General features: G+C 42.3%; 2 protein-coding genes across 3 annotated transcripts in view; one reads left to right on the forward strand and one right to left on the reverse strand.

The window, feature by feature from the left end:
• ST13 (ST13 Hsp70 interacting protein) overlaps window positions 1–23,795 on the forward strand; it is a 54,956-nt gene extending 31,161 nt beyond the window's left edge. For both annotated transcript variants that reach the window (XM_085861331.1, XM_085861332.1), the window contains exons 7-12: window positions 112–222; window positions 3,857–3,959; window positions 18,729–18,845; window positions 19,941–19,989; window positions 20,551–20,669; window positions 22,680–23,795. In XM_085861331.1, the coding sequence (XP_085717457.1) occupies window positions 112–222; window positions 3,857–3,959; window positions 18,729–18,845; window positions 19,941–19,989; window positions 20,551–20,669; window positions 22,680–22,808 (628 nt within the window). In that variant the 3' untranslated portion in view covers window positions 22,809–23,795. The remainder of the gene's footprint in view (window positions 1–111; window positions 223–3,856; window positions 3,960–18,728; window positions 18,846–19,940; window positions 19,990–20,550; window positions 20,670–22,679) is intronic.
• Window positions 5,689–16,564, reverse strand: SRL (sarcalumenin). The gene is given in 8 exon segments (XM_085861337.1): window positions 5,689–9,286; window positions 9,419–9,652; window positions 10,249–10,365; window positions 11,508–11,540; window positions 11,986–12,081; window positions 13,785–14,783; window positions 16,287–16,503; window positions 16,505–16,564. Coding segments are annotated over 8 exon segments (2,550 nt in total). The 5' UTR covers window positions 16,550–16,564; the 3' UTR covers window positions 5,689–8,477.
• Window positions 23,796–26,792: the final 2,997 nt, after the last annotated feature.

The raw sequence follows: 26,792 nt of genomic DNA on the forward strand, positions 1-26,792 counted from the left end.
TCCCACCGTGACATGCATGGCATTTGCCCATATACTTTCTTTTACCTTGTTATTGCTGATGCACGTTGCAGTCCTGCATCATGGTCCTTTTCATTTACCTGGTGCGTGCAGTATTTGCATCAAACTGCAGAAGCCAAATGCGGCAATCCGGGACTGTGACCGAGCAATCAACATCAACCCTGACTCTGCGCAGTCTTACAAGTGGAGAGGTATTGCTCACAGGTAAGGCTGAGATCTTCAAAGAAAATTTGGCAAATTATAATTGAATCTGCTCTTGCGTATGGCAGCTTGGCTGCCGGGTAGCTATCATTTATTGGAGTGTGGCTGTGCCGCTGATGCTGCGCCCCTCGACCAGTACACTGGTACTCATTTCACCGACCTTGAACGGATGACGAGCTGAGTCAACCCCACCTGGTGTTGATTCAGCAGCCAACGGGCTCGAACTCAGGACCCTAGGATCCCAGGCCAGCTACCCTAACCACCAAGCGAACACCAGGCTTAAAATTGAATGAAGCTGCCTGATGTGTGGTGCCTTAGTCACTCTAACTTATGCAAGGGTACCTCAATTTTTTTACCTGGATTTGTGTTTATACTTGTAACTCAGCTTGTATGTGTATCGCAAAGGTGAGGGACTATACTTGGATTATTTTCAAGGTATTATTTGGGATGTGTGCATAGCTCGTCCTAAATAATTTTTGAAATGATTTTCTTCCTGTATGAATGTTTGGACGCAAGACTCGGTTTTCCATCTCTGCACACCGATGCACGATGGCTGATCTAAAGTGCAGAACGAAAGGCGATGCAGATCGTTTTAACCCTCGTGCTGTCTCGCTTTGGAATTCACTACCTGTATTGTGCTTCCCATTATCCTCCAATCTACTCGACTTTAAGAGGAATGTCAATAACATCTTCCAAAATCTTTGAGGTTGCATCGCATTTCACCTGACATCTGTTACTTCCTGTGTCTTGGATGTTTTCTTGTTGTTTTTCTCTTTCTTTTATTTTTGTTTTGCTTTGTCATTATCTTTATCTAAACTTCCCTCAGCCCCTTACCAAGAGTGGCTTTATGCCTTGTTTGGAGCGATTTCCATTAAAAAGAAAAAATAGCCAATGCAGGCCTTAAATGGACTGTGCTTGCACCTTTATCTCTCCCACTTCCCATGGTCCCTCTCTCTGCTTCACGTCTGACCACAAAACTTAGTCATAATTACCCCACGCACGTGAAGCGGAATTGGTTTATGTCCGTCCATCTTCCTTAAGGCCCAGTCACACCATGACGTTTTAGCCAGCAATGGCAACGTATCAAAATGTATGTAAAACGCTGGCTTACGCTGAACTTTTGATTTTTTTTTTTTTTTTTTTTTTTGAGATTCGGACGTATTCATCACGAGTTGGTCGTATGCATAACATATTCGTAACGGACACAGAACGTTCCGTTGTCTTACAGATAACTTGTACCAACGAATGCTTAGCCTGTTGTCGGCATTCACAACCTATGCCCAACGATAGTCTAACTTATGCATAGCGCGCTGCACGTATCGCTGACGATCACGTGGCGTAGCCTGTTAAAAGGTTGCCGCACAATGATTCAAATCATAACCGCCGGGGAAATGGAAGTGTCAACATCGCAGTCACACCTTGGTGATCTTGCCAGCGTATACCGGCCTCTAAAACGCTGGCGCACGTCGAGTACGGTATGGGTAAGTTTGGTATACGTGAATAGAACGCTATCATACGTCGTAGTAAGTGGAGTACGTCTTGTACTTTTAAACATTTTACGACGTACTTGCCGTATGCCTCATGTTCCGCATGCGATGGGAATAAGTTGTACGCACGTTATGCGATCGTTGGCACACGTCGACAAAAGTTACTTGTAAGTTACTCATTAGTCGAAACACGTCAATGTAATGGTTAGTGTCAGTGTTCCAGACTCCCTGTTTTTTTTTATTTTTATTTTTTTTATTTTTTTTTTCCTTCTTCTTCTTCGTTTTGACGGTGATGTTGACACTTCGATTTCGAGTGCGGTTATGATTTAAATCGTTGAGCGGCAGCCTATTAATTATATTATAACCGCACTAGAAATCGAAGTGTTAACATCAGTCATACCGAAGAAAAAATAAAAAAAACCAGGGAGTCTGGAATACTGACACTAACCATTACATTGACGTGTTTGGACTTGTATGTCGAAGTAACGTGTGTCGTTACTTCGAAGTAACCTTGACGAAGTAACGTGTGTCAGGTCGAAGTAACCTTACAAGTAACGTGTGTCAACGATCGCATAACGTGCCTCCAACACGTTACTCATAGGTTAGAAATAAGTTTCGGGTACGCTAAACATTACCTCGACGTGTTTCGACTTCTGATTAACTTACAATTAACGTGTGTCAACGATCGCATAACGTGCCTACAACTTATGGCCAGCGTAGCGGAACTTGAGTCATATGCTGGCATAAGTCGTAAAATTTCAAGCATGCTAAAATTTGAGGACAACCGCAAAGTACAACGATGAAAGCCAGCGTACTACGACGTATGGCAGTTTTTCAGCGTGCTCTCAATGTTTCCAAAACTTACCCATAACATATTCGACGTGTGCCAGCGTTTTAGACAAATTTTTCAAAAATCGGCATAAGCTGGCTAAAACGTCAAGGTGTGACTGGGCCTTTACCAGTTTACGATCGAGGAACAACTAATTTAAATCAAATGTTCTATTTTGAACCTGAATCGGAAGACAAATCTGCCGTTAAACACGACTTTGTCTCTGAATTTGGCTCGATCGTACATGCGCAGAGAAGAGTGAGATACTTTTTTTTTTAACTCTGTCTGCCTGGCAGTCAAACAAAATTGAGGACAAACAAAAAACAAAACAAAATTCCAAACAGGAAACGTCCTGTTTTTACGGACGTCCTAAAGGACACAAACACCAGGCACAAAGAATGAATGGAAGGTGTTAAATAAGGTGGTGGAGTAGACACTGCGAATAACGGCACTAAAACTCAGAATTAATTAATTTATATGACTTTCAAGCTTTATTTTATTTAAGTGGTATGAAATACTTGAACATGAATCACCTTCTAAATACTTCCAAGAACCTCCAGTTTTGCATTACTTTAACATGTTAAATAGGGTGGTGTATAAAGGTGATGTATGACTGCTTCAATAGTGTTGTTTCTGGATTTTTTTTTTTTAAACTATCTTTAAAATCATTTTGGTATTGTGTATACTCGAGCACTGCATGTGATATCATGTTCTATGAAATCTTTAGTAAACAATGTCTTGTATTTTGGACTATGACATCTCCATTTGCTTCCAAGGTGTTTATTTATTCCAGTCTCTGCATGACGTGTCATTCTGATGGGCAGGGTTCAATCCAAATTTCCATGTGATTGTTGTTGTTGTTTTATGGCCCTCCCATCCTTTCAAATCTCAACCATCCAATCACCCACCCTTCACGGGCATTATCTGCGACTTCTTAACGTGTTCGTGGGTGAAAAGCTTGTTGTCCAGTTGCGCTTTAATGGTTTTCCTTGGCAAGCAATCTTCACCGTACTGTGCAGCCAATACTCTAAACGTTAATGGGTTTGATATTTTTACTGACCAGGAATTTCCTCCTGCACCGATCCACCTTGTTACCTCACTTGCCATCATCTTTATTGTTCAGCACATGGCATTTAAAGTGTGGCAGGCGTGATTTGTACATTATTGGTTACCGGCGCTATAAAGACCTATTCCCTCAACTTGATGATCTGCATTGCACTACCATTCCACGGTCAATGTTAAGTTTGGAGCACTCTCGTAGAACATGGCAAGAGTTCTGAGTTACACCGTTGAAATGCTCACAGAATTGTATGTTGTGCAGGTTGTTAGGCCATTGGGAGGAAGCTGGGAAAGATCTTTCGATTGCCTGCCGATTGGATTTTGATGACGAGTCGAGCAAGGTGCTGAAAGAAATCCAACCAAAGGTGTGTCCTCCACGGCAGCAATCGTGCCAGACCTGCACTGTGACGATATTGAAAGACTTTAAGTGTCAAAATATGGTACTTGCAGTCATGGGGAGGTGAGGGTTTGTCAATGCGATACATTTGGGAGTACATCTGTCTCTCATGGACTTTACTTTGATTTGTCTTCACAAATGAATATCTTCTTCTCGATTTCCACTTTTATCCCTTTAAAGTTGCTCAATAAGCTGAGGATTTATTTATTTCTCTTCATTTATTTTCATGACCTGACAATTATTGACTGGAGTTTATTACCTTGGTCACCGGCGATGTCTGAGGTGGACGCAGGTTATGTTTTCACCCCCGTCTGTCTGTCTGTCTTTATTTGTTTGTCTGTGAGCAGGACATCTCAAAAAGTTATGCATGGATTCGGATGAAATTTGGTGGGCAGGTTGGGTGTGTGACAACAATGAACTGATTAGATTTTGGTGAAGATCTGGATCTGGCTTCTAGAATTTAAAAAAGTGATTCTTCATTGAGAGATGAGGCAAAAAAAACTATATATAGCAAGAAGTCTCAAAAAATTGTGGTGGATTTCGATAAAACTTGGTGGACAGGTTGGTGTGTGACAAGGAAGAAGCGATTCAATGTTGAAGATCCGAATCCAGATACGCTAATTTTTAAAGTGATTCTTCACCATTGAGAGATGGGGCTAAACTAATATATAGCACGATGTGTGAAAAAGTTGTGGACAGATTCGGACGAAACTTGGTGGACACGTTGGGTGTGTGATGAAGAATTGATTCGATGTTTGGTGAAGATACGAGAATTATTTAATTTTTCAAGTGATTCTTCACCATTGAGAGATCGAGTCAAAAACGACACGTGGCATGATATGTTCTCATGAATCAGGCATTATGTGGCGGAGGTCTATGCTCTACCGAGTGCCCTTCTCGTTGAATTATATTTAACCTCCACCATCGAAGATGGATGGAGGTTACTGTTTTCACCTGTCTGTTTGTTTGTGAACAGTATTATGGAAAAACTCCTCGACGGATTTCGACGAAACTTGGTGGGGGGTTAGGTATGGTCCAAGGATCATGCCATTAGATTTTGGACTTGGTCCAAAGTCCAATATGGCTGCAATGGCGGCCATTTTTGAAAAAATATTTGAATTTTTGTTTTTGCATTCCTACATGTTTTAAGTGATTTCCAACCAAAAAAAAAAAATTGTTTGAGAGAAAAAAAAGAAAAAAAAACTTAAGAAAATTTTGCAACTTTTTTTTCAACAAAATTTCGATTTTTTTTTTATTATTTTTATTTTTATTTTTATTTTTTTTTGCATTTCTGCACGTTATAAGTGATTTCCAACAAAAAACATGCCAACATTATAATTGCGGCTGATTTTGGAACTTCAGGTGGATATACCCACGTAAAATCAATTTGTCTCAAGGAATCTAGTTATGACGAATGAATTGAGTATGTAAAAGTTAAAAGTAAAAGGGAAAGTTGCAAACTATAACTCTGAGCACTGTTGACGTCAAATTGAATGAATAGGATATCAGGTTCACTTGAGTGACCTCGCAGTATTGGCGGCGGAGGTTTTGCACTCTACCGAGTGCTCCCCCTCTAGTTTTGTCTGTTAAACAAGGAAATCAAAATAATGTGCACTTGGTTGAATCTTTAATCTTCAGTTGGAGTTGGATGTGTGCATCCAGTGGCAAAAAGATCTGATAAACAGGGCAGAATGGGGGAGGGTAGCATTTCCTTTTTATTGCAGTCCATTGTAAAAATCACTTATTGAAAGTTTCCAGAACACAAAATACGAATTTGCTTTCCGTTTCAAACATCTGTATACTTATGGTTCCTGTATTTGAGTCGGTCATTTATTTTGTAACATTCCACTGTTTTGTTGAATATTTACTTACAAAAAAAAAGATTAAATGTTTGAACACAGATTGTCAAAATGATATCTATTTTACTTGCTCCTTTAATTATATATCTATGGGATCAAACTTTTAGCACACTCATTACAATGCTAAATATTCTGTCCATCCTCTGTCACCACCGGTTGCACCGAGTTGACGCTTCATTCTTGTTTATGAAAATGAATGTAACCTTAGCTTGAACACACATTTGATCAATTTGATTGTAGCACCATGAACCAGCCAGCGTTGACCGCTTCAGAACTCGGGCGTCGTGCGAACGTGGCCGAGTTAAAAGCACAATAGGAACTTTGCAACTCAGTGCAAAAAGCATGTTGCGACGATGCTTCGGGTTAAATATCCCGAGCAATTAATCTGCCAATCTTTCAAAAAATGAAAACTGCTTATTTCTTGCTCTCTTCTTTCCCCATAAATACAGGAAATTTAGTCCTTAACTTGCCCACTGCTTCTCCCACCCAACCCGCCACGTCAATATTCGTGAAGAAGGTTCATACAGATAAAGCCGTGATTTTAAGCAGAAGCGGATCAAAGTGAGTTAGTCCCCGCCACCAATCCTCCCCCTCCCCGCTTCCCTCCCAACCCTAGTGATGGCAATTTACTCAGCCCTTTATGAATAAGTTGCTTTTGAGAATAAACACGTTTTTCTAAGATGTCAGTGCAAGGTCCCATGCTATGGCTTTGTAAGTTTCACTTTGCAGGTATCCAACACTCATTAGTTTTGGGTTGTTTGCTCTTGCTTAATATTTCCAGTTTGTCCTCTTTGGTGTTTTGGTGAAATAGTATTCTGATTTGGTTCTTTTCTTTGACGAGTTTGTTTGTGTGTTTATATTTTTAATGCCTCTTCAGGTGAAAGCACTGGGGGCGCTACATTTACGGGCTGTCCGTTTGGCCATGCGTCAGTCGTGTGTGAAGCGGATTTTCGTTACCATGATACCTTGTAAACTTTTGAAGGGATTTTGACCAAACTTAGTACAAATATGGACTATGATACAAAGATGAACTGATTCGATTTTGGGTATAAAAGGTCAAAGTTTAGAGGTCATTTGACTTTTAATTGACAATCTTTGTTATCCATTAACTTGTAAACCACTGAAGGGATTCTAACCACACCTGGTGCAAGTATGGACCGCGATGCAAATAGAAACATGAACCGATTCAATTTTAGTTGCAATGGCTCAAAGGTCGAAGGTCATTTGCCCTTTGTGACTCTTGCAGACCATAATTCAAGTTTGAAGCATGTGACTATCTTTCTCTGCCTTAATATATTTTCTCTAGTGCTCTCTCGTGACCTTTAATTGAGATCAAACGTAACGGGTGATGCCATCTAACCTGGGTGGAGGCATATCCATCGACGCATTCGTGGAAAATCCTATTTTTATATATATCTATATATATCTATATATATATATATATATATATATATATATATATATATATATATATATATATATATATATGTATATGTATATATATATATATATATATATTTTTTTTTTTTTGCAGTTTGCTCATTTATGTTGATGGAGGCTTTCATCCTGCGGTGAACCTAATAATTGGCTTATCAAGTCGAGGTCATGTATGATGGAGTATTATAAAGTGCATTTACTGGTAACTCCGCTTGTTGGTATGCCGTGTTGTGTGGTTGTGCTGTCCGTATTTCCTTGGTTTTCATGACCGATGTCGGTAATGACGAGCATGCAATTTGTAGCCATTGGTGTATTGTTAGTCATATGCTATGCAAATACAATTTCTTTGTGCAACTTATTGCTTGTGAATAATTTTAGCTGAATGCGCATGTGTGTGGATTCAGATTTTAGCTGGATGGATGTGCACATATGAATGGATGGATTCAGGACCAAATTATTGTGCGCTTCACTTGTTTTTGTTGAATGATAGTATGGGGTGAAATGGATAAACTGATTCGACCTGCACTACATGATCTTTTTAAAAATTATTTTGTGGACTGTTTTGGCTTTTTTGACTGGTAGGAGGTTAGTAGTACCATAAACGAATAAAAAGGATCGAACCTTGCATCATTTCTCCCCTAAAACGACGACGCACATGCTTTAAATACGTTTCTTTTCTTTTTTTTAATATATTTATATATGCCCAATCTTGGGCTCTCGTAGGTCTGAATTATATTCGTCATTTTTAGCAAAAAGCTTTTTGTATGCTGGCAAGACTGTTCAAATTATAATTTTTTGTCAAAGCTGAAGTTTTTTTTTTCACTGTCAGCCTAATTGCTTTGACGTATTGTCTGTAATAATTTGAGGTTGCCAAACAAACAAACAGCTTTAAAGGTCCCAAAATGATTCCCAGCCATAGGGGAAAAGTTACGGACATTTTGGGGGAACTGTATGGGGTTTGAGCTGAAAATGACGATGGACATGCAACTACCCGCCGGATGGTTTGGATGATTAACTTCCGCCAAAGGTCACAGGAAACTCTTCCAGATGGGGTGCTAGCATTGACTCCGAGTCTTGGGCTTCCCTGACCTTTCTATCAGCTTTTCGTGTCCTGTTGGAAAAGCCGGCGTGAAGTGGGGCTGAGATTAGGGAGGGTTGACCATGGCTGGGTGCCGTGGTCTTGTGCCATCCTATGGCTTGTGACCCTTGGTAGCTTTGCATGAAACTGTGGAGCAGGTCTGGCCAAACCGAGCCCGATGAGCGATGTTTCCCACAGATGTTAGCAGGCCCGGGAGCTCGTAAGCGATGGCCCGCTCCATCTTGTCGAGCAAGCATCCTCCCGTGAAGCCACAGTGGTGGGAAAGCGTGCGGAATTGGCTGATTGGGTTCATTGCAAAGAACTCATAATATGCAGCTGGTTCAGGCAGGTCAAACTTGCTGATGTTGTTATGAGACAGTACGGCCTTGTAAATCCCAAACTTCTCCGGATTGTCTACAATCTCTGTGAAGACTTCGTCTGGATCGCTGAAGAATGAACTTTTGGCATGGAAGGTCTGCACGTAACGATCCACCACGAGAGCATGGATGCGCACGCGAATTGCATGCTGTCTGATGAATGCAATCTTGTTCTCCATGCGATTAGCGATTACCTGCCGCAAGTCATCGAGCAACGATGTCTCCTCCATGAGGAAGAGGCGACTGTTGGTGTTGACACGGAATGCGCGGGGCCAAAAGGAACTGACGTAGACACGTGGTGGTTCGGTAACGTTGATGAGAGGGGCGAGGCTCCAAAACAGCGCACCGTAAACTCTCATGAGCTCCTGTGTGGACAGGCTGTCGGCCTTGTTCAGGACGATGCGGATCTGTGATTCACGACCCTTCAATTGTCGGAACAGCATCTCCAGCTCGAGTCCCACGTCTAACTTTGTTGGGTCAAAGGCCACCAGTATGAGGTCAGCACGATCAATGAACCACTGGCACACATCGTTGAACGGGTAACCTGGGGGGCACAAGATTGAGAAAGTGAGAAATGGAGTTATTTTTGTGTTTCTTGTGATGCAGATAAATGTTTTGTACATTGCCTTTTCCAACAAACTTTGAAATTTGTAAATTAGGTTTGGGGTGGCCATACCGCGCTGCTGTTGCTTGCGGTTCTCAATGATGCCTGGTGTGTCAACAATCGTGATCCGTTCAAGCAGTCGGTGTGGGATTTCATACCCGGAAAAACGTTCCAGAAAGTTTTGTCCAAACTTCTCAAGTGACGCAAAGGTGCGTGCACCTTCAGTTGCCATGACTATTCCCTCCAGGTGCTTCATCTTGGGTCCATGCCGAATGACTGTGAATTCCGATGTCGTCGGCTCGGCACCTGTCGGAATCGAAGCGGACTGTTAAAATTGCTTGTTGACCTTTTAGTCTTCGTGATTTTTGGAGAGGATGGATGGATGCATACATACTCGTGCAAAGACAATGTGCATCCATGGTCCATGCTGATCATTTTCAATTTCCAAGTGCTACAAGTGCAGAATTCATTGGTATGAAAGAGTTAAGCTCCTAACTTGCGAAGCTGGATACCAATCTGTATTTGGAAATGCCACCATCGCCATTGCTATGTCAGCACCATTTTTATCTTGGGCATCCCCGGCTGTCATTTCGTTTCAGCAAACGCTTGTTTAGGTAATGTGAGAATGGTTTGTGGTGCAGGCCTTAAATGAGTACTTCACTTCCCCATGGATGTTGGAGTCAAAAACTAAGTGATCATAAACTTCATGATTTGGATGTTCTGGCTGGTGTAAGCATGTGACAGGTGACTTATTTGGCTCGCTCGTGACACTAGGAAGTTTCCGACCCCCTGTGAGGTATGGATAGCATGGATGTGGAAACTCAGTTGTTATTATTAACTCAAGGTCACTTGTTTGAAGCTGGAAAGTGGTGTATTTTAGCTCGATTCTGGCTGAAACCTACCTGTGTACAACTGGTAATGTTTGTCGTCAAGGTCTAGGAGGTAGTTTATCATCGTTGATTTGCCCACACTCCAGGGGCCAAGGAATAACACCATAGGTTTGGACATTATCTCGTTCTCTGAAAGGCAGACGGGGATGGCAGAACGTGAGGGTTATTATACACACCTGGCCGAAGGTTGGACGGACCCTCGGCTTGAATCTCAAAGAACCGTCAATCCCAACGGCTGCAACAGTTGCATGCACAGTGAAGCAAGCAGCTTATTCTTCTTGCAAGTGACAAATTGCAGCTCAACAGTCAAAGTCTAAGTTGGACAAGCAAGTCACAGCACTGTCTGTTGTTAGGCGGATTGCCCTAAATCCTCATCAAATTTGCACTCATTCATGATGAGCATCACCCAAGGAAAATGCAAGCAGCTCTTGAATCGCAATTCGAAAAAGAAACTTTGGTGCTCCAGGTTGGAGGTCTGAAAACGAGCTGAAATACTTGAAGTTTATAAGGAGAGTTAATCATGTCGACATTATTTGGCCAGATATTTAAAAAACAAAAATAAACATTTTATTATTATTATTATGTTTATTATATATGTTGGTATCTGTTAAAAATAAATGTTTGTGGATTTGAATGGCTATTTATCTATTTATTTGCCTTTCCCACCTTGGGTGAATGCATCTTTCAGAGCTGCTGTAAAAAGGTCTCGCCAATGGTCGAATTGGACATTTTCGCTGTAGTTTTAGCATTTGTGTTGTGAAATAGTCAGCACGCTGGGGCTGTAATCTCAACGTGATCAAATGTTAGACCTTGTACATGCCAGGTGGACAAGCTTTTGTCTCGAGCATTTTTGGAGTGCTGGGTTCGTACTTGGGTTCGGGATACAACTCCGAACATGCAGGGGGTATATGGTGGTGTTTGTGCTATTCTTTCTTACAATGGAATGGAATGTGATTTAAACTGGGGCGAGGGAGAGGTGGGGAGGGGGGGGGTGAGGACGATAACTCGGGCGCTCCGGTGTCAGGTGCTGCTGATAACGATATCTTCATTTAAAATATGCTTCTTTTAGTGGAATTAAATCTCACCGCTTACAATTTTAATCATGACTCACTTAACATTAAAATGCTTGAACTTTAGATTATTACTGCAAACAGAATCTTCGTAACTTTGTGAAGGTTGCATTGGCCAAATTGAAAACAAAATTCCCCTCTTCATCAAACCCCTCCTCCCTCATTAGCAACAAAATGTCTGCCAGCAATCTTGTTACTAACCTTGGAAAGAAGTTGCACTTCTACCAGCAAAAGCTGTTAACAGGGAAAAAGAAGAGAGTAGTGGTAAGCATTATGGAGGATTATCTCAGTTCCACAGGATGAGGAGTGCTTTTTAATGGGATGCTTAACCCAAAGGGAAGAATGGGAAGTTAACTTGCGGAGGAATTGTAGAGCAGTTACATTATGTGCAGCTTAGTGTCTGTGTTAAGACTCCGGTGCTCTCGTGCAGAAAGTGCCCTCCCCCACCACCACGTAACTGCACTCATTGTCAAACCATTCATGGAGGTGGAGGTGGTGGAGCAGGAGATGAAAACCAAGCAATTAGACGAGTGAGGTTGTGCTGATAAAGTGTGGAACATGCTCGAGTCGGTATTGTCCAGTCATTAAACCCGAATGTGCTTCTTTTGTTATAACTACTGTATTATGACTGTCGAGGTCGCAATCTGTTGTGCTTTGGTGCTGTGTAGAAATACATTACCGGAGATGTCTTGGTGCCTTATATCTTCGTACTTGTACGCCCTCTCCATCGGTTTGATGGCGGAGTGGTAAGTCCTTTTGAGGCGTTCCAAGAGGCCTGGGTCACAAATGTAAAGCTCATTCAAGTTTGGCATTTTGAAAGCAGCACTTCGCTCGTTTTGAATGATAAGCTTGGACAAAAGGTGCCATCTATTTATTACGAGCAAAATAAAGACACAGCGCGGTACTACTATCGACTATCGGGTGCTCGACAAGTGGCTTAAGCACTCGAGCAAGCACTTCAATTAAATGGTTGATAAGGAATGGCTGGCCAGGCTGTGGCTGGATACTATATAGGATCCCTTTAACTTTAAAGCCGGTCATCACCACGCACGCATCAGTTAATGAAATAAAATCAATTCGTTCAAATAATGACTTTATCCACAAAAGAGTTGCTGCTTATGGAGAACAACTCTGGGGACATTGCAAAGTTTAATCGCCCATGAAATAAACATTGCAGATGATCCGCTATGTTGCCTGCTCGTCTGTGCACGCGTCACATGTTGCATCGTTCGCGGTCTGCGCAAACGTAACTTTTTTTTTTAAAGCGTGTGTTTTTCACCAGATTTGCTTTGATCCCCTGTAGAGCACCTCACAGAACCTCCAAAAATATTGACACAGATCTGGCAGATGTTCTGGATAAACAGGACCTCTGGGAGATAGGTCAAGCACTGAATGCATTGTTGTATAGCTCAATGAAACTAGTTAATTTTTGCACATTCTTACATCTTTTGTTCACTCAATATAATTCTCCAAACAGTCCAAAAAAGATAAGTTTAATGTTTTGGAAATTTCCCATTTTCTTGTGTAAATATGGAGAAGGAGGGAACATAGCCTTGCTTGTTTAAAGTTAATAGGTATATCAGCTTAGATACAAGATTCGTTTCTTTACATTATCAAATTTCACTCCAGATTTGCACAAAAATGCCCCTTCCTTTCATGCATGTCACCCGCACGTGCCCCAAGCACCTTCACCCTTACTTCAGTCAACATCCTGTCATCCTTTCCTCCCAACTCTGCCAACATTCTTCTTCCTTTGTTCTTTTATCTATCTTCCTGGCTTTAATTCCAATAACATTAATTTTTTTCACAATTTACCGCTTCATGTCCTGTCCTCAGGACGTAATAAAAAATAGGCTCAAATTTTGTAAGGAATGGGGGGGATTTAACCCAAATCTGGCAAAAGATTGATGTCGTTGGCTGGGGGTGGGGTGTGGGACAATCCTCCAGAACTCCTCTTGAATCACCCAAATTGTGTTTTCCAATGAAGCCAACAGTTTATCGTTTACCCAGTGAGAGCAAAAATGTATATTGTGGGTTAGTTGTCCATTAATGAAATACAAACAGAATCAAGTGTTTTATATAACTGCAACATAAGCCTCCTCTTGCACATGGTTTACTTATTATTATTATTATTATTATTATTATTATTATTATTGTTATTGTTATTATTATTACCAGACTCAGAGGTGTAATGGTTGGCACGTCCGCTTTGAGTCTGGGGGGGTTGGTTGTTCAAACCCTGGCCGAGTCGTCCCAAAGACTTACCAAACGGTTCCTTGTTTGTTGATGCTCAGCATTAAAAAGGATAGATCACAGACAAACAACATTGAGAAGGCAATGGCAAACCACCTCGTACATAGCATCATCCTTGCAATAAAAAACTGCTTCAGAAGCACCAATGCTTTGTAAAGAGTATTTTTTTCATCAAAATCAAAACATTATTATTTTTATTATTATTATTATTATTAATGTCCAAACCTGGATAGTCTTCGAGTGGCGTGTCATCGAGCTGCAGTGTTTGGTCAATGTGCGTACGATCACGAAGCACGTATGCAATTTCATCCACATCAACGTTCGCCTCCATCTCTGCTCCATTGGGTCTGAGCACCGGTGGGTTTGGTGCTTTCACGGAGGCCTCGTGGCTCGGCTCGATCACATCTGCAACCCGATTAGGTTTCACAGTTTGGTCAGGGAGTGGCTCTTTTCCAGCACTTTGTCCACCTTGCCGTTCTGCGACCGGCGGATTTGACACGGACTCTTCAGCAAGCGTATAATTTGTGAGCTTAACCACAACTCCATTTGACTCGGGAACCTTTGTAATTTGGGGGAGATCAGATTCGTTCTCGTGGCTTATCTCCTCCGTATCGGCTTTTATTTCGACCTCATCTGCTTTTAGCTTTTCGATCGATGTTTTTGTGGGTGTTTGTTGTCCATCGGATCCATTATTATCCAGCAAAGGGCGATTAATCTCCCCTATGCTGTCATCTCTACTCTGCTCTAGTTCATCTATGTTTGTTTTGAGAATCGAGCTATCATTTGGACTTTGGGTTAAATCAGGCTCATCCTCAGGACCACTTTCTTCAGTATGGCTAATTGTTTCGCTCTCATCTGCGTCTCCCTTTGGGATGCATGTTTTGGTAGGCGTTTGGTTTTCATTTGATTTGCTTTCTGTCGATTCGCCATTTTTATCTCTAAGTGGGGGGTCTGTGCCTTCATTGCTGCCACTATCCAACCCTATGTCATCTGCATTTGGTTCAGAATTTTTGGTTTGGGTTTGCTCAGGTTCATAGTCTGCTGTAACTCCGCTCTCTTGAAGAACCTGTGCAATTGTGTCCTCGGCATGTGTGCCGCCGTCCAATTCTGGTGCTTGTGCGCTGGGAACCGGGCTTTGGTTGGCAGTATTCTCCATCCCTCCAAGCTCTGCCAGGACCGGTCGCTCTGGCTCCACAGTGCAGGTGCTGACTGTTTCTGCCACATCTGCGCCGCAAAGGCACGGCCATTAGTTGTTTGCCAAAACATAGTCTTACCTTCTTGCTTTTCAGAATCAATTTTTTTTGTTCTTGTTTCCTTTGGGGGTCTACTCATTGCTTCAACAATTTGCAATGTTAATTTATCAACACCCAGGGCTTAATGATTTGTCTCTCTCTGTTTGTCTGTTTGTCCGTCTCTCTGTCTGTCTGTCTTGTCCATCTCTCTCTCGTGTTCTCTCTCTCTCTCTCTCTCTCTCGTGTTCTCTCTCTCTCTCTCTCGTGTTCTCTCTCTCTCTCTCTCTCTCGTGTTCTCTCTCTCTCTCTCTCTCTCGTGTTCTCTCTCTCTCTCTCTCTATCTCTCTCTATCTCTATCTATCTATCTCTATCTCTCTCTATCTCTCTCTCTATCTCTCTCTCTATCTCTCTCTATCTCTCTCTCTCTCTCTCTCTCTCTCTCTCTCTCTCTCTCTCTCTCTCTCTCTCTCTCTCTCTCTCTCTCTCTCTCTCTCTCTCTCTCTCTCTCTCTCTCTCTCTCTCTCTCTCTCTCTCTCTCTCTCTCTCTCTCTCTCTCTCTCTCTCTCTCTCTCTACCACTTCAGCCTTTGTTTATTGTTTTTCTCCCTGCCTTCTTTTGCATCTGGCCATCGCTTCCACAACAGCACCAAATTTTGTGCAGCCCATTGGAACGCATTATTGTCATTGTTTTCCCAAGAGTGCCGGGAGCCTGAAAGCCCGTCCTAATGACTGGTCTCGTTAGTGACGCCGTCAGTGACCTGGAGCACAGCGAGCCAGTTGCTGGGCGCGCTGACCATACTTGGGCTGCTCGGTGAGATGCCGCTAAAATGGGAAGCGCTCTAATCGCCTGCCTTGAATTACTCCAGTGAGTGTGCTGGGAATGGGGAATGGATGCTCCTTTTCTCACTGTGCATCTGTTGTCTGCTTCACTACGTCATGCTGCTGCAATAGATAGTCATATTTTGGCTTTATGGGTGGATCTTTGCAATGATACAAGGAGCTCAGATTACTCTTTTAAAGCTTGCACCCATGGAGTGAGTTAGAGGTGCATCGTTTAAGCACAAGAGCGACGGTTAACCGTATCGTATGCATTCCAAAAGATTTGTTTCCCATGTTTGTTACTAATAATGACAGCAACTTCTATGGATGTTGAGGTCTTTTTACAAAAGGCACACATTAAGCTTTCTTAACTTTGCACAGAAATACTGAAAATGGTTTCCAAGCACTTATCCACATAAAATGACATTTGAATTCCGAAACGTCGGGTTCATCTCAACCACCATGTGACCGACCGATGCTGCCCTGCACTGTGCGGTATGATGTACCCACCTTGTGCAGTGTCACTCGATTCTAAAAGTGACAACATGGTTTTATAAAGTCATATCGACACACAAATGACATACAAAGAGCGAATTGTTGGGTTCGTCCCAATCACAAGGTGACCAAACGATGCCGCGGTTGTGTGTGGTGTCCTGCACCGGTGGTGTACCACTCACCTTGAGCAGCGGCACTCAGTGCTAAAAGTAACACGAGAAGACAGGTGAAGTAGCGAAACATTGTAGTGCAAACTTGTGGCACGGTGCTGCTGTCGGTGCCTGTAAGCAACCTTGCCTCAAGCCTCGTCTTGCCTCTCCTCTCTGTGCCGTGTACCTCCCAGTGTAGAGGCTTTCCTGCGAATGTCAGCGGCCATAAATAGCTGATGCTCTCGGCTGTCCTCTTGCTCTTGTCCCTGCCTACAACTACTACCACGACACTGCATTATGTAGGGAAGACCTTGGAATTGCCAAGAGAACTATGAAAGAGGGATTACCATTCTGCCTTCTCGTGGGTATCATGTCAGTGTCATGTATTTCAAGCATTGATCGTAGGAACTCTGACTTGGCAGCACATCAATTAGTTGCTATGTTGAGTGAGCAGCTTCTGAGAGGTAATTGGGTCACATAATGTAAGCCTTTGACCAATCAAAAGTTGCAAAATGGATACATATCGTCGACCGAGAATTAACAGGGTCGAACTACACTTTTTTTAGAGTTTGAGAAAAATGAAATCAAAAATTCAAAGTGGAATTGCCGCTATCTCATAACATTTTATTTTCATATCGTGTGCTACATAACAGGTACATATAAAGGTTACATAAAATAATCTTACTTAGTTTCCTCTGTTGCCCTTCTACATGGATTTCTTCTAAATTTGAATGAAATGTCAGATAGACCCTGTTAATTCTCGGTCGACGATATGTGGAACCACAACAATTACCTTAACCAATAGTAACAGGCCTCAGAGTTTCTCGGTTTTATTTTTGCCTTTAACATATTGAATGAGATAGCATCTCCAGTGTTTCTTTCTGATCCGTCATGGTTCTTTTCTGGTTTACTTGCAAATAAGACCGGTCACTTTGCTGACGGGTTTAATCAAAAGACAGCACGTTGTACTTCAAAACCATATTGCATGTCCATCTGTGAGTGTCAGTGAGGATTGAAAATGAAGTGAAACTTACGAGAAAAGATCTTTCATAACACGTTGTTACCTCTGCCACCGAAGGTGGATGGAGATTGTGTTCACCCATGTTTGTTTGTCTGCTTGTTTGCACGATATCGCAAAAAGTTGTGGACGGATTGGGACGAAACTTTGGCGACAGGTTGGGTGTGGGAGAAGGACGAATTGATTAGATTTTGGTGAAGATCTGCATCCGGATATGAAATTTTGTTTTTTTTCATTTTTTAAGTGCTTCTTCGGCATTGAGAGATTGGGCCAAAAAACGAGATATATCATGATATCTCAGAGTTATGGATGGATTCGGAAGAACCTTGATTGATGATTTGGGTCGGTGACAGGAGGAACAATAAGATTTTGGTTATGGTCCTGATCCATGTCTGGCTTATCAGTGGGATACAAAATGTAAACCGTTCAGCCTGGCAGAGGTATGCAATCTACCATGTGCTGCTGTCGCTGTCACTGTGGTTGTAGTTGTTTGTGTGCCCCTTCCATGTCCGTCACACTTTATTCTAAAGGGTTTGTGTTGTCGTGGAATTATGAAACTGGTCCCGTTGAAACCGCAACATTAAGCTTCCAAGTCCTAGTAAAAGGCACCTTTTTGATAAAACGGACACGCCAGCTTAAAACTGAAATTTTTGTTCCAATGAAATCTATCAGTAACTTTCCAACAGGACCATTTTTACCTCACCTGGACTTCAGTCAGGTGAGCTTATGCTACCAAGCAGTGTCTGTAGGTGAGTGAGTCAATTGGTCCATAAACACTTCAGTCATCGCTTGAACTCAACACACAATTTTGATGAAACTTGGCCACAGGTTTCATATCTGATGTTTAAAGGAGTTGTATTGACAACATCAAAATCTGTGCTCATTAAGGGTGCTTACCGGGGGGGGGGGGTCGACCCCCCCCCAAAGAATAGGTATTTGTTCTCTCCTTTAAAACTACAGGCACAATTTCGATGAAAGTTGATCACAGCCTTCATCACCCGTAATGTACTAAAGTGTATCGATCGCATCAAGATCTGCACTCATGAAAGGGTCGGTTGGGGGGGGGTAAGGAGGGGGGTGGTAAGGTGGGGGTTTAACTCCCTAAAATAGGTATTTGCTCTCTCTTCTGAAACGACATTCACAATTTTGATAAAACTTGACCACAACCTTCATCGCCCATGATGTACCAAAGTTTGTTCTTGGTATAAAAAATATCAGGGTCTCGAGGTGTCTGCGGGCGGTTTGAGTGACTTGCTCCTGATCCAGGTGAGCTTCAGGACGTGCGGTCCTATTTTTATTATTCCACAGCAGCAGGAACCCTTTAGAATGAAGCTTGATGCATGCTGCTCCTTTTAGTAATGGAAGAAGAAGATTTGTGATGAGAACACTGTTTACGGTTGTTGTGCGAGCGTTCCACATGACTTGCACGCTCTTTGTTTGTGTGGTGCGGCACACAGGTACAGCGCATCGCCGAGCACCGGCGCAAGTACGAGCGTAAGCACGAGGAGCAAAAGCTGCACGAGCGTAGGGAACGTGTCCGCAAGGCACAGGAGGAACACGAGCAGGCGCGCAAGGTATGTCTCTGCTTCCAAGTTTGTATGGTTTGTTTATCATTATTATTATTATTATTATTATTGTTATTATTATTGAAAAATATTCACTGCAAATCATTTCACTTGAGAATCGTTTTCTCTCTTGCTGTTCATTCATGCCTTTGCTCACTGCGTCCAACTGTTGCCCCTGTGAGTATGTGGCCTTTTTTACCCTCTGTCTCCTCAATCCAAGTTGTTGTTTTTGTTTTTTTGTTTTGTTTTTTTTAACGTTTTCTTGTACAAGTTTAACATTTGAATATGTGTGCAGCGAAATGGGTTCTCCTGGATATCTACATTACATCTGGAATGTGAAGGGTTGGGTGAAGGTTTCAAAAATTGAGGGAGTGAAAGGGGAATACAGGGTTGAGACTTGTGGAAGATGTTCAGGAAGTTTAGTATTCTGTTACTTTTACTTACCGACGATGTCAACGGCCCCTTCGTCTTACAAGGAAGTCTATATTACAGGAATGTTTATTGGAGTTCCATGCTTTGAAACTTGCATTCTGGGGCAAAGACAACAAATTTGGAGTGATAAGTAGTCTGTGTGAATATTCGATGCCATCTGTTTATTACGTATGCAATTCTGTTTCCTATTTGAACCCCCTTCCCTCCCCCCATATTGCCCTTCCCTTACACCTATCTCTGCACCATCCCCTCCTCCCCAACCTTCTTTCCTTTCTTTCACTCACTCCACTACCCTCTCTTTCCACCCTCCTATCTTCGATCATCTAAAATTGTGCTTCCTTTACTTACTCTGGCTCGGCCATCTCTGGTACATATGTAATAAATATATGGCCCTGACTCCAACACAGAATTTTAAAATGATTTCTCCTGAACCACAATTTTGAAAACCGATGAATGGGTTTAAATACACAATATGATATGCTCTGTGCATGTAAATTCCTCCATCAAATCTGACAGCTTTTGTCATTTTCCGCATATCGAGTTGATTGTCGAGTTGCATGCATGCAAAGCACTCTTCCATCTCATCACCACATGCATGGCAGTAATGTGACGGTTAACCGAAGCTCACTATCTCTTGTATAATCCAACACCGACGACGTGCATTTATTGCAGGAACAAGAGAATCGCAGGCAAGCCGCTGGTGAAACTGCTGACTTTTCAGGTACATGGTCCCTGTAACGCTTGATCGGAATGGTGGACCGATCTCTTAATGGGACTGCACCGACTTTGAGAGCGACTGCACTAGTTTTATACTTGTGATGTGCAGAGCCCTCTCACTTACTTATCTTTGGTTTTTCCTGGCTCTTCTTTTTCCCCCTCTACTTCCATCATTTGTTTTTCTACCTTTGCTTCTCCCTATCCTTAAGCCAGTAAGGTGTTGTGTTTTATGGGCACCCTTGCATTCATGGTGTCCATTGGGTTTAAGTTTGACATTTTGTTTTGTTTGTTTGTTTATTTATTTATTTATTTATTTATTCAGTCATTCTAATGTATTTTATACATCCTGTTTTTGTCCTGATTATTTTGATGCATTTTGTGATTAAGGTATAAACAGCACTGTCCAAGACTGGCGTTCACGTGAACTTGTGAGAATCTGTGACGATTGCACACCGCCCCTTTCGGGTGGTGGTCCATGGTCATACCATGTGGAGATCTCTCACTGCAATTAGATTTTTTAATTATTATTATTTTTTAAATTTATTATTCATTTATATATTTTTAGGAGCTTTTCCTGGAGGGATGCCCGGAGGGATGTCTGGAGGGATGCCAGGCGGGATCCCTGGAGGAATGCCGAACATGAGTCATCTTCTTAGTGATCCAGAGGTCATGGCAGCTATGCAGGTAAGTTAATCAAAAGTTGAAAACTGAGTTACGTATGTGCTCGTTTTGTAAAAAAAAAAAATTCACTAGATCCATGAAAAATGCAACTTTAATGAATATCCCAGTGATTTCTCTCAAGGCAGGTATCTTTTTCCTTTGTGCCATTGATTGTCTGTGAAACACGCAAGTGACATGACTGATATATTTCAACCAATCATGGACAAACCCGAACAGCAGGCTTGATTGCCCTTTTTGGACGGTCTTCCAGATTCCTGCTCCTGTGAAGCACCAACTTGATGTTTTGTTGTCTTGTCCTGTTGATTCATTTTCGGTGTGTCGCTGCACAACCTAATCGACTCTTCTCACCGCATTTGCAGTGCCTATAGAAAGTCTACCACCCCCTTTCAAAATTTTGAACCTTTTGTTGACTTGTAGCCTGGAATTAAATTGCATTAAATCAGACTTTTTCCACCTCTATTTACACATCGTCACCCACAACTTCCAAGTGGAAAACAAATTCTACAAATTTCAGAAAATTAAATAAAAATACAAAACTAGGATATCTTGTTTAGATAAGTGTCCACCCCTCTGAGTTAATACTTGCAGAAGCACATTTGACAGCAATTACAGGTGTGAGTCTGTTGGGACAGGTCTCTTCCAATGTCGCACACTCTGTTTGGGCAATATTTGCCCATTCTTCTGAACAAAACTGTTGAAGCTCCGTCAAGTTGTTGTGTGGGGAGTGTTGATGAACAGCAATCTTCAAGTCATGCCTCAGATTTTTGATTGGATTTAGGTCAGGACTCTGACGAGGCCACTCAAGGACATTTATATTTTTGTTCCTTAGCCACTCCAGTGGAGCTTTGGCTGTGTGCTTTGGGTCGTTGTCATGCTAAAAGGTGAACTTTCTGTCCCAATTTTAGCTTTCTTGCAGAGGGCAGCAGGTTTTCCTCTCGGATTTTTCTGTATTTTGCTCCAGCCATTTTCCCTTCTGTCCTGAAAAGTACCCGAGTCCCTGCTGATGAGAAACATCCCCACGACATGATGTTGCCACCACCATGCTTTACAGTAGGGATGGTGTTCTTTGGATGATGTGCTGTGTTGTGTTTGTGCCAAACGTAACGTTTTGCATTTTGGCCAAAAAGTTCCATCTTGGTTTTGTCAGACCACAAAACGTTTTGCTACATGGCTTCAGAATCTCCGGAGTGTTTTTTTTGCATACCTCAAAAGGAACTCAAGGTGGGCTTTTTTGAGTATTTGCTTCCTTCTTGCCACCCTACCATACAGGCCAAACTTGTGGAGTGCTTGGGATATTGTTGTCACATGCACACAGTGACCAGTCTTTGCCATAAAGGCATGTAGCTCTTTCAAAGTTGCCATTTGCCTCTTGGTGGCCTCTTTCATCAGTCTCCTCCTTTCTTGGTCATCCAGTTTGGAGGGACGGCCTGATCTCGGCACTATCTTGGTGGTACCATATGCCTTCCACTTAATGATTGGCTTGACTGTGCTCCAAGGGATATTGAAGGCCTTTTGAAATATTTTTATCCCCATCCCCTGTTCTGTGCCTTTCACAACTTTATCCCAGTGGTGTTTTGAAAGCTCCTTGGGGCTGATGGTTGACCCTTTTGCTGTGAAATAGGCCAATTAACTTGGTGTGTGATTGGTTACACCTGAGCTAATTTACAATTGCTGTTACAAGAGAGGTGGACACTTATCCAACCAAGAGATCCTATTTTTGTATTTCCATTTAATTTTCTGAAATTTGTTCAATTTGTTTTTCACTTGGAAGGTGTGGATTACGATGTATAAATAAAGGTGGAAAAAGTCTTATTTAATTCCACCTTACAAAGCAACAAAAGGTGAAGATTTTGAAAAGGCATGTGGACTTTCTATCGACTCTGTTGCGGTGCATTTTGAATCCTTGATGATTATTTTGAAACATTTTGTCCGATTCCTTGTACCGTTTTCTATTATTGTTCTGATTTTTTTTTTCCTCCTCTTCTTCTTGTGCACCACCTCTTCCATCTGTAGGACCCCACTGTGCTGGCAGCATTTCAAGACGTTGCTCAGAATCCAGCCAATATCACAAAGTACCAAAACAACCCTAAGGTTATGGCTTTTGTCAACAAGCTATCAAGCAAGTTTGGTGACCAGCACTGAGCACACCTGTAAGCTTCAGCCCATGCCTCATTTCAGCCCCTCAGATATTGTCGATCCCGTAGTTTATGCAATCGACTTCAAATCCAAACATCACCAGCAAAACATATATTTTGTAGTTTCCAATTTTGAACTAGTCGTAGGCACGTCAGTTATTTTGAAGCTCCCCTTTCCGGCGGTACATTCGGGGGTTGTGGAACTTTGGAGGCTATACCTGCGGGCACGTGCCTTAGTTTGCCAAAATTTTAAAAAGGTTTCATTTTGACTGATAAATTATCTTTGGGTTCATTAGTAGTGCTGCCTTACGTGTGCTGATTATTGTTGCACGAGTTTGTCCACTGGCTATCGGGCTATATTGCACGGTCGCTGAATTAAACAATTGCATATAATGATTTTATGAATTTCTTCATTGGGATTTCATTCATTGCGTTCCACTGTTGATCGATTGCAATTAATATGCAGAACAAACGCGATCTCTGCTCCCGTGAAGCACGCACGGGCCTTGCTGCTTTTGGTTTGTGCCTGCTTGTTTGTTTTTCTTTCTTTCCTTTCCCAGATCTCCACCACGGTGTCTTGTCATCGGTCAGAATGCCTGTAGCTTCTGTTGCCTGTTGATCCCTTTGATACTCCCTGGAATCGATGTTTGGTGAAAATAAGCCCCATGTTTGTGCTTCGCAGTTGGATTGCCTTTGAGCTAGTGTTCAATCCTCCTACGCCTATCGTTAGTTTGGCTCTATGCCAGGCACCCACGAATCAGGCAAACGCGGAATCGCAGCGCCTTTCCTTAGAGCGGCTCGGTTTTGCGGCTTCGACTTGATTCCTTGTTGTTTTCTCTTTTTTTTTTCTGTTTTTTTTTTTGTTTTGTTTGTGTTCATTCTGCATATCTCTGCGTAAATGATGCATACGAGCAAAATAACACTGTTCAAAATGGTTGTGGAATTCGCCACCCTTTTGTCATTTGTTTTGCCAATAAAGTGCTTGGAAATTGTGCTTTCTTTGACACTCCACATGGACAATTCAGTCTCATTGGAGATTATTCCATGTTCATGCTTCCTGTGCATCCCTCTGGCATCCCCACCCTTTGAAACAGACAACTGTCCCTTTCAGCTTTAGAACCAATAAACCGGAATCGCGGAAGAGTTCTGCTGAGTGTCTGAACGAGATAGTTTGGGGGTGGAGGAGGGTGGGTGTTGGGAATTCGAAAACTTTGCCAATCTATTCTTGCCTGCGCCAATTGCCAGAGGTTAAAAACAAAGCTTGCTCGGATCGAACTAATTGATTTAAAAAAAAATTATATATATATACTGTTATGAAAATATAATCCATCGCTGAAGGGCTTGTGTTTGAAGCGAAAGTTCAGATGAAGAGTTATCGGTTGCAAGTTAATTTGGCCTATCTGTCGGTTGAAGGAGTGTCGAGCATTATGGAATGCCCAAATGTTCGTTCTTGCTGTTTCCAGATTTTATGCCTCAGTTTATTTAATTTGTTCTCAGCATGTCCCTCCCCCAACACCCCCTTGAAAGATTTTCGATTATTTTTTTTTGTTAGAGTCCAGTACAGGCTAACTATCCAAAATGGACTCGAGACCAGACTTACTGCATTGTCTGAATAATTGGGCTCATTAACCTTGGGCCAACAAACTAGATTTGCCGTTTAGAAATGACATTTGTTGAGTAACTTGCCCGAAGATCAAATGGCATGAAAGTGGGCAGCCCCCATGGGTGCCTGGCAGCGGGTGGCTCTTGGAAGGCGATCGTGTGACATGGCCTTTGCCAAACTGCTATTTTCACTGCGCGTGAGTGGCACTTTTTGTTCGTCTGGGAAGAGGCCCCGAGTTGGGCACTGCGCCGCCATTAACACGATCAGAAATGCTATCCATATCCACGAGTTTAAAGCAGGTACACCACCCTTCTGGTACTTTCACGGGTATCATCAACACTGTAAAGGGGCCTTTGGTGACCATTACACTTGGTGGGTGTTTCATCGTGATCTCCAAATTAAATCGGGTACCTGTAGAGCTTCGATATTTAGCAATTTGTCATCATCATGTATGATGCCTGAAGCAGTTGGTTATGAGGCTACAATCCTGGGTGCTTTGCCTTCCCCCTCTCCCAGCAGTAGGTAGGGCAGGAATTTGTAATTCGTCCAGGGTGCCGGCGATAGGTCGCCTACTTTTCACGAAGGACAGACACCGTGTGATCTTTAACGTCCATCCGAGGGACGGTGCGCACACACATTGATGAATCGCTCTCTGCTTGTGAAACACCAGGATGCCAGTTTATAGCGACTTCGGGATTAGAAAAACTGAAATTGAGGAAAAAAAAAAAAAAAACATTCAGAGTAAGACGAAATAATTCATCGCTTTTGGAAAATATTCTCATCTTGCATTCGTTTATTATTAATTACTCTTCAGTCTTGATTATATAAATAATCTTGATTTATATAAAAAAAGTAATTTTTTTTTTCTCTTACTTTAAACCTCCCAGGATTGGACGGTATTTAACAAAGCATTTGACTCGCTACCGTACGAACACCTTATCAGGATCAACGTAGCGATCTATGGAATGGAGGATTTGCAGAGCTATCCCATAATTCCGTGCGCGCCGCCACGTTGGTGGTATTCAATTCCCTGCATTGCAAGGTCACGCTCATTCGTCGACCTTGTTCTCCTTGCCCACCAAAATGGCGCCCGTGCACTGCATCATGTGTACTAAAACCGCTCGACAGCAATGAAGCCCCTCAAGTGCATATGGCTGCATTTCTGGCTGATAGGCCAACACGTGGGCTCCGATAAATGGGGTTAGCTCGAATTGGAGCCCAGTGAGAAGCGGCACACCTCAATGGAATCATGTCCTCCGTCCTCTGCTATGATGTGCCGGAAGTTGTGATCAATTGCATGTGCAGGAAGCCGTCGCCGATGATGCAAAGACTTCTGGGCCGGTTTCCAATGGTGACCGGATTGAATCCCCCTGCAAGATGATTTGGAAAGAGCGTTGGAATTGGAATCGTGCGAAGTCCTCCATATCGGAAGGATGAACACCAGAAAATATAAGTACCGTGTGAATGAAGTTGATGTTCAAGATGTCCAGCAGAAGATGGATTTATGTTTCATCCTGATTCCTGATTGGTGTTTGGTAGTTGACGGCAAAAAAAACTTTTTCCGAAGTTTGTTGGTCTGCAGCGTTTGTCTGTGTATTTGTCACATGATTTTTGGCCACAGTTTTCAAGCAATCGTTCTGAAAATGTTTGTGTGTGTACTGCAGGTGAGTGGCAAGCCTGGTGTTGGGTTTGTGGTTCGGATGGTGGATTGGGATCCTCGGGTCCTGAGTTCAAGCCCAGTTGGGCCGCTGCTGAATTAATACACACCAGGAGGTTGACTCTGTGAGGAGTGCTATTAAATGGCCACATTTGAGCCAAAGTCAATACATATATATTAGTTAGATGTAGGGATTCAAACCAATTTTTCTTGTATCCTTCAAAATGTATTTTAAAAACTTTATAAATTTAGTTGCACTGTCTAGCCTACCACATATTCTTTACTGGTAGTGCTAGTCCTGATCTTGGCTTTCCCAAGCATTCCACTCTGTGACACTCTCTTGTTTTAGTTTGAAATGCATTTTAAACATCTTCATTGCCTTCAGTCACACAGTTTCCACCAGTCAGCTCATTCTGGTCACCTCACACAGCCAACGCTTGGGAAACTTAAAGGATTTTTGCTTTTACAGTGATAACAAGCCCAGATAATTGCCGAAGAGAAATTCCTGGGCCCTAAAGGCCAGGTCACACCTTGACGTTTTAGCCAGCGATGGCAACGTATTAAAATGTATGTAAAACGCTGGCTTACGTTGAACTTTTGATGTTTTTTTTTTTAAGATTCGGACGTATTCATAGCGACTTGGTCTTATGTATAACGCATTGGTAACAGACACAGAACGTTTCGTTGTGTTATAGATAACTTATACCAACGAATGCTGAACCTGTTGTCAG

Source organism: Eptatretus burgeri, chromosome 17 (assembly GCF_056783735.1).
Source record: "Eptatretus burgeri isolate ZD-2024b chromosome 17, Ebu_testis_v1, whole genome shotgun sequence".
Classification (NCBI taxonomy): domain Eukaryota; kingdom Metazoa; phylum Chordata; class Myxini; order Myxiniformes; family Myxinidae; genus Eptatretus; species Eptatretus burgeri.